Here is an 11,668-nt window from a genome sequence, read left to right as displayed (position 1 = left end):
AGACTTTGAACATCCATTCATTAACGTCACATCACAAATAGACAAGCCCCTTTCTTTTCTTTTCATAGAGTTAACCAATTTCATCATCGTTTACTAAAATTACATGTTATAAAAAATCAAATTGAAATACATTCAATCGTTGTTGTGTGAATCAGTTTATTAGTCTCCAAATAAATAATATAAATATTTCAAAAATATTGATAAGATCGCTGAAAGGAGCAAATTCACGATAAATTTCGCTGAATCCATGGCAAAAATGCTGAAACTCTCTGTTTTAACGAGAAATTGCATGAAATTACAATTATTGCAAGATATGTATATGATAATTTAATGACGTACTGTATAAACGCCTGGGAAGCCATCTCTTGCACATTCGTAGCCGTATGACACAATTCCCACAAGTGTAAAATGGAATCCTTCATCATTTTCCGAGAGTTCTGAAACCATCAAAGGTCCTCCACTGTCGCCCTGACAAGCATCGTGTAAACCATTACCAGCACAAATGATTCTCTCGTCAAATATTTGCGATGAAAAAACAGTTTTATAGCTCTGGCCGCATTCAAATGTTGAAACAATTGGGACTTGCGTGTCTTGAATTGAAAAAACAAACCAAGTCGAAGAAAGCATATGAAAAGGTAAGTGACCAGTGCAATTACCTTGTAGAATTGATGATTGTGGCCCTTGAAAATGTGTAGAGCCCCAACCAGCCACAAATGGCCGGTAGCCTGTTAAATCCGCCGACCGTAGCGGTTCGAATAATGGCAAACAAATGGGTCGAATGTTATCTACAGAAATATTATTCATTTTGAAAAAAGATTCCATTTCTTTAAAACAAATAATTTGCATTTTACCATTAACTGGAGCTTGATATCTCAATTTCACAATCGCGATGTCGTTTAAAATTATGTCGGGCACATATTCTTCATGAACTATACTCCGTTCGATGACAAAATCAATGGGGCTGGCCCCATCATTTCGACTGTTTAAATCATATTCGCCTAGCCGGGCAACAGCCAAATAACGTGTGATGCAATGAGCACTTGTTAAAATGTGCGATCTAGTTATCTGTGTGAAAAACAATCGTTTTCGGGAATGTGTTCAATTTACAATACAAATAAACTCATTACCAAAGATCCGGCACAATAAAATTGCAGACCAATTATACTCGAATTTGGAAAGCGATATCCCAGCGCTGCTATCCATGGGTATTGACCTGGTAAAGTAAATATAAATAAATTGAAAACGATTCAATCCATCAAAAATATCCATATCGATTTCCCACCGAGTTGAGTAATCATTCCTCCAACAACGCGTGAACCGGTATATTTGGAAATGCCACATTTGGACGTGGGATTTGAAAATGGTGTTTGGTGTGTTGTTGGTGGCACTATTGACAATGGTGGTTTTTGTGTAACTTGAGGCACCGCCTGATTAGTATGATTGATTTGATGATTCGTGGTAGAATTTACAGTTTGCTGTGGTATCGGAAACGCAGTCACAAGCAACGGGGCAAACATTAAACCACTTGATGAAAATGGTGATTGTGGTTTTGCAGGAACTTCTTGTATATGATTGTTTGTTGACGACGACGACGACGACGGCGAAGTACTGAATGGATTCGAATTAAAGTCCAAAACATTGTTTACATTGGATGATTGTGGTGCTGGCTCGAGTGGACGTGGAACATGACTCGAGATGCTTTGCATTGGCTGTGCAATGGAACCATGTGAATTTATGCTGCTGAAAACAATGCCATGATTATTTGCAAAACCTCCATCGTACGTTGAATAAATATCAATCATTGTTGGTTGATTTGTTGTTGCTGTAGTTGTTGTAGGGGGTGTATTGTTTAAGTTTGCCAATGGACAACAAATCTGAAAAATATTGAATTTTGATTATATTATCTATGATTAAAATGTGAAATTCACATACCAAAATATCAAATCCATCATAGCCGCAAAACAGTTTTCGTAGCTCTTGTCCCACCGTCAGTGCATCAATACCCTTTTCAATTAAACTCTCAAAATAAGTGCAGCTAGTTAAACGTGTGCATTGATGACTATGAAAGTCACAATTGTTTGCTATAAACGAAATTAATTCAGGTTTAACCACATTTTTATTTAATACAATACGAAATGATAATTACAACTAACAATTACAAAAAAAGTGTGTTGGACCAAAAAGTCATTTCAGATGATTTTGTGTGAATTTATAAAAAAAATACTAAACTACATAGGTTTGTTTCATTCCACTTTTACTTGATGAAACTGCCGCACGACTATATCTAGGAAATTGAAGGGGTGCCATTTGAAGCGCTGCTGGTCTAGGTATTATAGCGCCAGGAATTGGTGGTGGTCCCAGTACACCAGATGGGATTGGTCCAGATGGGATTGGACCAGCGCCAAAAACTGGAGCGCCCGGTGAAGAAGGCGGCATCGGAGCAACATTCATTGATTGTGCTCCTGGCAATGCGTTTGCATTGCGTGGATCCATACATGGGCAACCGTTGAATTGTCGAATAAGACCTTTTCAAACGCAAAAGAAAATCGACGTTTGTAATTTTCTCGAGATAATTCATGTATTTTTCCGTTTCACGACAAAAAAAAAAAAAAACAGAAAAAATAATAGAGAAAAATAATTGAGTACCCTGTCGCGGATCGAACGGTACGGCCAATGCAGCTGGTGGACAAATTGCAATGTTCGGTGGACACTGTGTTGTTGATGGAATTTGTACTGGTGGAAATGGTTGATTTGGAATTATCGGAATCGATGGATAGATTGGCACTTGAGGAACGCTTTGCGAAAATGGACGAGCTGTAGTTGTGTAAACCGTTGGTATTGTATAGCTCGGAGCAGATGTGGATGGATTAACGATTAATGGAAAGGGTGCAATTTGCACAACAGAGCCAGGAATTTGTGAAAATGCCGGATACGAATACGGGCCATAAATATATGGCAAACAAAAATTTGAATATTTAAATATCGAACACATTTTCCAGTAAAAAGTTCGTGACTCAATCTTTGGATCAGCACACACTGCTGATTTGTAAAAAATCAGTAGTATTATCAATTTTATTAGATTTTTGATATTAATTGCCATTTTAACACTTTTAATAAGTTTGATTTTTATCAGATGAAGATTTTAATGATTTACAACGAATAACTAAATGAGACACATTATTCACTGACGACACTTAACCGACAAATGAGCTGCTTTCAAAGGCGTTTGACAATTTTATTATGGACTTATCGCTTTTCAAAAAGGGAAAGTTTCGTGAAAAAATGCACTTTCATTATGAGATAATAGAATTGGTGTAATTCAATTCGACCTTTCGTTTTTCATATTACAAATGTACTTGAAACCATTTTTCACTGATTTATTGTGATTCACACCAAACGCGGTGATGGCATATTCAAATTGTTTTGTGAAACCCGACGAAAAATTATTAGAGCATTGTGTTACTGTTTTTTTTTCTTCTTCTCATAATTGAAATTGCACACATAGAGCATACATACGCTCGATAATGTGATTAGATTTAACTCAATTGTAGAATAGTTTTTCTCTCTTCATAATGATCGTCATGGTTATGAATACAGACATTTCATATCAAACGGAACTAACACATTTCCAAATCAGGCAATGGCACTTAATAAAATTTATGTGAAGTGGTATTCGTTACAGTTTTCTAAATAAATGAAAATGATGCGTATCGTTTTACATTTTATTTTATTTCAAATTGTTTGCAAAATTCATCTTCTGCAAAAGTCAAAATTCATGTTGTGAGTCAAGCCCATGTTTAAAAAAAAAGAATGCAGTGCTAAACAACAAGTGTTTAGACATTCGAAAATACTTCTAATCTCATGTTAAATGCGACAGAATCAAAATTGAGACATATTTATTTTTGGACATCACTATGCAATGCCTGTTCCACATATAAAAATAAATATTTTGTCACATATTGAGATGTAAGTTTTTTTTAATCGAATGTCACAAAATCTAAGTTCATACGTTATCCCACTTAGCACGAAATAGGATTTAATTTATGCCCCTGTCTCATATGTGTCATTTGAATCAAATGCGGATCACAAATGCAATGAACATAAGCAGTTCCGTTGTATTTCCCAAACGAGACCGAAATCTAGTCACTTAAAATAATAAAGTGATTGAACTTGCAAGACCTTGGTATATAGCGAACTTTGTTAATCACTTTAAAATCATATTCAAAACATGTCTATCAATGTTGAATTGACAAATGTAACTGTTCGAGTGACTCAGTTCAGATTCTGCTGAAAGTGAAAAGCGATATTTTTTGGAAAACCCCAGTAAATTATATCAAGAACATATGACATAACCTTTGGAAAAACACTCCATTTTTAACAATTATGATTCAAAATAATTAGCTTTGGCCCAACGACACTTTTACACTGAGTTTGACCTACATTATTTTGCCTTTACGTAAATTCTTTGATTTTGAATTGACTGACCTGTGCTAACCACCGCTACGATTGTTAAAAATATGACCAAGAATTCCATTTCAAGTTTTTTTCTCTTTATATTATATTCCACTTAAAATAATGTTTCGACTCTTGAGCGTCCAAGTCACAAATGAAATCTGAAATCTGCTAACTGCCGGTCGATATTCTAAATAATCGCGATTTGCTGAGCCGGTGCTTTCTATTGTTATGTAATCGTTTTTTTTTTTTAATTCCAAAATGCTTTTGATAATCTAAACTAAACGTTTCAAAATGATTATTAAGCGAAAGTGAAAAAAAGTTAAATGTGCCAATCAAATGAGTACGCGAATGTTTATTTGACGCAGCAGAAAGAATTTCACCCAATTTTTACGCGAGCATGAAATTACCGGAAAATAAATTGTATTTGATCATTTGAAAAATTGCGTAATTTTTATACATTCTATGCAATTTTCCTGCTTGAAATAAAACAAAATTTAAATAAAATGTGATTCACAAAACCCTCAGAACTCAATTCAAAAAAATTGATTGATTTATTTTCGAATTTAATTGGTTGGAAAACAAAAATTATTTCGATTCACGAGAGATTTCACATCGTGAATACTACAAAAAATGTGAATCATATGCAAAAATTAGGTACATGTAGTAAACTCAGCGAAGCATGCCAATAATATGCCATTAAAATATGCACATACTAATATTGGCAGTCGCAATCGTTTATTATAATTGCACGGGGGATAAACATTTTTTACTCGTGAGTCTTCATCTTTCTCGACGAAGTATCAGAGCCGTCATTATTTTAATTCGAATAATTAGGAGTGCATTTTGCACAACTACGCTGTTATTATAATTAATTAGAGTAAGTTTTCTTAATTGAATTTAAATGTTTGGCAAAATATCAAAATTACAACATTGCAATGGCGAACTTGATAGTTTGGACCGGTTTTGTTTTTGGGTGATTCGCGGAAATATTAAATTGCAAAAAATTCACCCACACATACGCAAATTAATGTATTCGATTTCATCAAAGAGAGACAAAAAGCATGCTCATTGCGAAAAGTGACAGCTGCAAAGTGCATGCAAATATTTTTCAATTATAAAATCGAAGAAGCTGCCACAAGGAAGCACGTAAATCATTTCAGGTAGCATATTTGTTGGAAGAAGAAGAAGAAAACAAAATCGTTGTCCGACAATGACGACAAGTGGCGCGTTCACGTAGCACAACCGTTTCGTGGATTTATGCATAAATAAGCGCCGCTTTTAACGCTACTTTCGTTGCGCACAAGCACACACACACACACTGCTCTCTTAGCTGGCCACGACCAAAGACAACCACATCGCACGCGAAGAGTCAATGAGCAAGCAAATAACATAACCGATGCGAATAAAACGGTTGAACGTCGGTTCAGTCAGAATGAACTGATATATAATGATTGCTAATCAAGATTCTACCGATCAGTTTATCTCGAAACGTTCGTCGACGCAAAAACGAAAATCAATACAGTGTGTGTGCCGATCTCTTGCGACGAAATAGTTTTTAGTCGTTATTTAGGTGAATCGGTGTTATTTTTTTTCAAGTGAATCTGTGATAGAACACATCTCATAGTGTTAAAATCGTTCCTCAAAATGGGAAACCACTACCTATTCGGAGCAGTGAATTTTATTCTCATAATTGCACAAATATCGACAATCAATGCGCAAGGTCAGTGCAGGTCATTTTTATTTTGATTGAGTGCATAAAGTGAAAAACAAAAAGTTCGTCGTCTATTGTAACAGAAATCTTTTTCTTACAACACAATCAACACCATCTCCGTACCGATTTTTAAATCATTTTTTCCCGAAAATCAATGTTAAAATTTGAAATTGTTTTGAACTTTAACGCATTGAATTTCTTACGACATTATTTTGGTCGTTACTGACGTCACATTGAATTACACAAAATTAAGGCAGACACTCGAAACAGGTTTAATTGATTGCATGACCTTGAATCAACATACAAAGTTTGAGCGAAAAAAAAATAAGTTTTGCATATCAATATCGTTTGTTTATAGACTTGACTGCGCGTTTACAACGGCAACAAAAAGCATTCGCAAAGCAATTCAAATGCCATCGAAATAATGAAGAAAAAAAAACAAGGCATTCGACCGATTAAATGTGACAATTTTAAATTCACTCTTTTTAGCGTGTGTGGCGGTTGCTTTCGTTTCGCTTCAAAGATTATTTCTCATTCAACAAGTTATATTTTGACACATTTTGTTTCGTCGGAGTAATTTCGTTCTGAATGGGTCACTTCTAAGTAAATTTATACACATTTTATAAAATTTACATCTAAATTTGTTTTGTGAATCATATTTCAATCGTTTGAATTTAATGTTTGTCGTCATTTTGAAGACATTCAGCCAAAGAGTTGTCAGTGCTTTTTTATATAGCACATTCACGGTCAATTAAATATTCGTTGTGCTATGTGACTTCGAGCGTGGCACTTTGGGAAATCCCACACAAGAAGAACTTGTTGACACATGGAATGGTATTCAAGCCATGGAAGAATTCCAAATCACGATATTTGAATGAATGATTCTCTTTCTTTGTTGAGATGCCGTTATCGAAGTCGCTTGAAACAGCACAACTTTTTTACATATTCAAATAACAATGTGAAATAATTTCATTTTCTCTATTTTTCATGCAATTTTTTTTCTGAATGTCACTGTGTCGAATGAGTAAATAACATTTTCATAGCCAGTGACACGTGGAGACAATGAACTATATTTACACGCATAGTTTATTTAATCTGCGGAAAATTAGTCAGACGAAAAAAAACAATCTAATTTTTTTTTTTCATTTACGAATGAGCAAACGTGCAGTTAAGGTCAGAAATTGAAATCAACGCTAATCACTGATTCATACGATGACAAACGCAGAATGCTAATTTCCAAACTTGTTGCAAATAAGTGCTGATTTTTTATAATTTGCTAACTGTTTCATATTAAACGAATGACTCGTATGCATTGTCATCAAGTTATTATTATTTTTTTACATTTCTGTTTGGATGCGTTGATTAGGGGAGCAATGTTTTACACCAAATAATTCATATGGCATCTGTGTGGTACTGCCCCAATGTCCTTCTATAGTCAACTATTACGGTCAAAATCAAGGCAATCCTCAAGTGATCAATTACCTCTTGGCATCACAACGAAATTGTGGCACAAGAAGTATAAGGCGGAATCCACTCGTCTGTTGCGGTGATCCTGTTATTAATCGCCCTCAGGAACCCCAACCACAGCCTTCCACTCCTCAACCCCAAACTTTTAATCCACAACCCGACATTCCAGAAGTCTCAACTGCTCCAAACACAACGCCAAGAACTACACAAACAACTACTTCAACTACTCAACGAACAACAACACAATTTCCAATTCCAGACTCATCACGATCATCTGGTGAATCATGCCGTGATCCAAATGGTATTGAAGGAGTTTGTATGAGCATCAAAGAATGTCCAGTCATACTAAACGAATTTGTTGCAAAGAGCAAAGACAGTTCATATGTGCAATACATCAAAAGATCAAATGAAAATTGTCGAAATATTCAGCCTTACATTTGTTGTCCATCGGAAAATAAGCCGATAATTCAAACAGATGCATCACCTGTTGCACAAATTCAAGGACGGTTACTCACTGCGGACGAAGGATGCGGTATGATATTGCAATTATATGAAATACATAATAAGTGTATTAGCTTTGTTGTGTTTCCCGTTTTGTTTTTCTAGGTTATACGAATGACACAACGACTCGTGTGGTTGGTGGAAGACCAGCGAAAAATGGTACGTGGCTCAAAACGGAAATCGAAACGGTTGACGAAATACTTTTAACACTCTGTTGCTTATACATTTGATTTTATAGGTCAATATGGATGGATGGCGCTCTTAGGATATGTCAACAATTTGGGAGAACAGTCTTGGAAATGCGGTAATTACATCCATTTACATCCACTTTTAATAATTTATAATCCAATGACTTCATTCTATTGTTGGTTATTGATCGTTGAAAGAAACTTTTTCAAACGTGTTTTTGTCTTTTTTTTTATTTCATTCAGGTGGGTCCTTAATAACATCACGGCACGTGTTGACTGCTGCTCATTGCATTTTATCTACACTGTACGTTTAATATAAATAATCTATAAATAAGTTGATATTGATCGACAAACTTGATTTCGTTTTTCGTTTAAATTTGAAGGTCGAACGTTCGATTAGGCGAACATGATATAAGTTCAACGTCTGACGGTGAGGTACAAGATATTAAAGTAATTAGATCAGAACGACACGCTGATTATAATCGACGAGATGGAACGAATGACATTGCAATTTTGTATCTTGAACGAGATGTCCAATTTTCAAGTGAGTTTAATTTGTTTTTAAAAATCGGTTGAAGATATTATGCTTACCTTTCGTTTGGCTATTGTAGAACGAATACGTCCCGTGTGTTTGCCAGTTGAGGAACCCATTCGAAGTCGAAGTTTTGTTGGCTGGATGCCCTTCGTAGCAGGTACTTACATGTTTTTTTTAATCAAAAAAGAAAGATCAAACAAACATATAAAAATGAACTATGAAATTTAAGGTTGGGGTCGACTTCAAGAAGGAGGGAAATCTTCAAATATTCTTCAACACTTGCAATTACCGATTCTGCCCAATGATGAATGCCAAGCGCAATATCAAAAACAGGGCAAATTAATTTCACAACAACAATTTGGCGATGCAGTTTTGTGTGCTGGTATATTGGAAGGTAATTTCACCGTTTACTAAAAATGTCGCAAATGAGTCCAATTCGATTTTTTTTCTTTAGGTGGAAAAGACAGTTGCCAGGTTTTGAAGATTTCCTAAATTTACAAAATACAAAGATATTTTATTATTTTCGTTATTAATTGACACACACATTTATGATTTATAGGGCGATTCAGGAGGTCCGTTGATGCAGCCCGTACGACACAACGAAAAAGAATTCCGATACTATCAAATAGGGATTGTATCGTATGGTATCGGATGTGCACGGACCAACACACCCGGTGTCTATTCCCGCGTTCAACACTTTATCGATTGGATTCAAGAGAAAATTAGCCAATAAGAATCAGTCATGTATAACACTAATTTGTCATGTATATAATATAACGTATTTCATTGCAGTGTGAATCAATTTGAATTGAGTCATTAACCTAACATTTTGTATTTATTTACAATGTTTATATTTTGAGAATAATATTGTCAATTGAGCTACGATTTGATGCTCAATTTAATAATCAATAGATCATTCAGAAATGATGGCATAAACTGACCACAAAAATATTCATTAATTTTTTCTTCACAAATTACTTCCAATCTACTAGCCAGAACACATCTATTTAATCGACGATTAGTGATTGTTGCTATGAATCGGCACAGGGTTTGTGTATTAATGACACTCAACAGTTGTCGCACTCACTGCTTACCTTAGGTGTAATTTATTATAAATTCTATTAATTATTTTCGTTATTATTATTGCAAAACTTATTCAATTTATACAATTTTGCAATTTTATTTGCAAGAAAAAAATATATTAGAACCTGGCGTGAAAGAGATGGCGCTTCTTAAATCGAGTCGCGTTCAAATACATTGTCAATATACAACGCAAGTGATACTCGGGGAAAAGAGTCATAAATTATATTCAACGATTTATAGCGAAACAAAATGACATAGGAATATTCCATCTTTGCAGTGAAAACAACAGTTTTTATAATTTTGGTTGGCAAAATCAATGTATCAGGTTGGTTTTTTTCGATAGTTTTATAAAATTGAGACTCTGTTGCATTGAAATGAAAATAAAATCATGAAATTCATTTTTTAAAAGACCAAATGGTTACTCGATTTATTCGTTTTGGAAACTATAAAAAAGAATCCGAATGAATCCGTTGTACCTTGAAAATGTTTTTCGACAGATTTGCATATGTCCCTGATACACTCATGTAAAATACTTTATTTGGTTGTTATTTTTTGTTCAGTTTTCCATGCCTTCATCCGTATGGTTTTTTTGGTCATTGCAAACATATAAAACAATGTCCAGCTCTTTTAAGTGATGTAGAAGAAAGACAAAACGATTTGCAGTTCAATATGGTATGATCTCGATTACAAGATATTAAAGTAAATAGATCAGAACAACAAGCCAACTACAATAAACACATTGGAACGAATGACATTTGATAAACCAATTCAGTCTCGTTCATTTGTTAGCGACAAACCATTCATTGCGAGCTGGGATCTTTGGCGAAATGAGAGTGGAAGGTATAATAAACCACGAGAAAAATGCCAATTTTGGAAAATAAATTGTGCAAAGAACGTTTTAAAGAATTGGGAAAGTGGTATCAGTTTGATTCAGTAATTTGTGCCGATAATAGAGCTGATGACATTTGTGACATGGAAAGCCCATTAATGGAACCGATTTTGAATAAAAATAAAGGCGATTTCCGTTATTACCAAATTGGCATTGCCTCTTATGGATGTGAACATTCCGAAACTCCGGTGGTTTTCACTCGTGTTCAGTCCTACATTGACTGGATTCAAGACAAAATAAGTTCAAAGGAGTGATTTTTACTACTCATATTCACGAAACAATTTAAAGAGTTTCAATAAATATAATTTAATAAAAAAACATAACCTCTGATCATTAATCATATTTTGGGATTTTTGCTGCGGCAGGATGCTTAATTTCACAGCGTTTCAATGTCAATAAATCATTGTGTGGTTTTAGATACATTAGCAAAAGACACAGAATACATCTATTTAATCGACGATTGGCGGTATACATTTGCATCTCTCGTATACGACTAAATACAGAGTTTGTTCATAAATGGTAGTCAACCGTTGCCGCGCTCGCTGGTTGGGTGTGTTGAGTTTACAAATAGCGAATGCTAATCAGATTCCGTAACTTTTAGTACTTTGACGTGAGCTTAAATCACACGGTGATATTCAGTAGGTTTTGCGCACTTCAAATGACACATCGTTGATATAGTTTGAGACAGAAAAAAACAGTAATCCAAATGTGAACGATATATTGCTTCGACGGATTATAGTAAATAGTTTACAGTGAGACAAAATGAAAAGAGAATATTTAAACATAATTTGTTTTATAATTTTGATTACCAAAATCCACGCATCAGGTTAGTTTAAACT

At 34.6% G+C, this 11,668-nt stretch overlaps 2 protein-coding genes across 3 annotated transcripts; one reads left to right on the top strand and one right to left on the bottom strand.

Annotated features, from left to right (window-relative positions):
* Positions 1-162: 162 nt before the first annotated feature.
* LOC116342618 (serine protease filzig-like) lies at positions 163-3,133 on the bottom strand. Its single transcript, XM_031770301.1, has 9 exons — positions 2,647-3,133; positions 2,259-2,525; positions 1,933-2,081; positions 1,283-1,874; positions 1,128-1,213; positions 852-1,065; positions 657-785; positions 340-590; positions 163-269 (listed from the first exon to the last, which is right to left on the bottom strand). Exons 1-9 carry the CDS (start codon positions 3,098-3,100, stop codon positions 225-227), a joined length of 2,187 nt encoding a protein of 728 aa, XP_031626161.1. The 5' UTR covers positions 3,101-3,133; the 3' UTR covers positions 163-224.
* A 2,781-nt stretch (positions 3,134-5,914) lies between these two features.
* LOC116342620 (venom serine protease Bi-VSP-like) lies at positions 5,915-9,808 on the top strand. 2 transcript variants are annotated; one of them, XM_031770304.1, is made up of 10 exons: positions 5,915-6,175; positions 7,533-8,165; positions 8,240-8,293; positions 8,373-8,438; positions 8,566-8,626; positions 8,706-8,866; positions 8,934-9,014; positions 9,087-9,251; positions 9,312-9,331; positions 9,417-9,808. In XM_031770304.1, the coding sequence occupies exons 1-10, from the start codon at positions 6,100-6,102 to the stop codon at positions 9,588-9,590; spliced, it is 1,491 nt and encodes a 496-aa protein (XP_031626164.1). In that variant the 5' UTR covers positions 5,915-6,099; the 3' UTR covers positions 9,591-9,808. The 2 variants fall into 2 exon arrangements, with proteins under 2 accessions (XP_031626164.1, XP_031626165.1); XM_031770305.1 differs by lacking the exon at positions 9,312-9,331.
* The last annotated feature ends 1,860 nt before the right edge of the window (positions 9,809-11,668 follow it).

This window comes from Contarinia nasturtii, unplaced genomic scaffold (assembly GCF_009176525.2).
Source record: "Contarinia nasturtii isolate CC-2019 unplaced genomic scaffold, AAFC_CNas_1.1 Cnas_scaffold_864, whole genome shotgun sequence".
Taxonomy (NCBI): domain Eukaryota; kingdom Metazoa; phylum Arthropoda; class Insecta; order Diptera; family Cecidomyiidae; genus Contarinia; species Contarinia nasturtii.
This window is presented reverse-complemented; position numbering and strand designations above follow the sequence as displayed.

What these genes read in the sequence shown, in the direction of transcription:
- LOC116342620 (XM_031770304.1), top strand. Translation starts at nt 6,100, where the DNA reads ATGGGAAACCACTACCTATTCGGAGCAGTGAATTTTATTCTCATAATT. An exon ending in TGGAAGACCAGCGAAAAATG is followed by an intron (nt 8,294 to 8,372) that starts GTACGTGGCTCA and finishes TTGATTTTATAG; the next exon opens with GTCAATATGGATGGATGGCG. An exon ending in GTGGAAAAGACAGTTGCCAG is followed by an intron (nt 9,332 to 9,416) that starts GTTTTGAAGATT and finishes TATGATTTATAG; the next exon opens with GGCGATTCAGGAGGTCCGTT.
- LOC116342618 (XM_031770301.1), bottom strand. Translation starts at nt 3,100, where the DNA reads ATGGCAATTAATATCAAAAATCTAATAAAATTGATAATACTACTGATT. An exon ending in ACCGTTCGATCCGCGACAGG is followed by an intron (nt 2,526 to 2,646) that starts GTACTCAATTAT and finishes GCGTTTGAAAAG; the next exon opens with GTCTTATTCGACAATTCAAC. An exon ending in ATATCAAGCTCCAGTTAATG is followed by an intron (nt 786 to 851) that starts GTAAAATGCAAA and finishes ATATTTCTGTAG; the next exon opens with ATAACATTCGACCCATTTGT.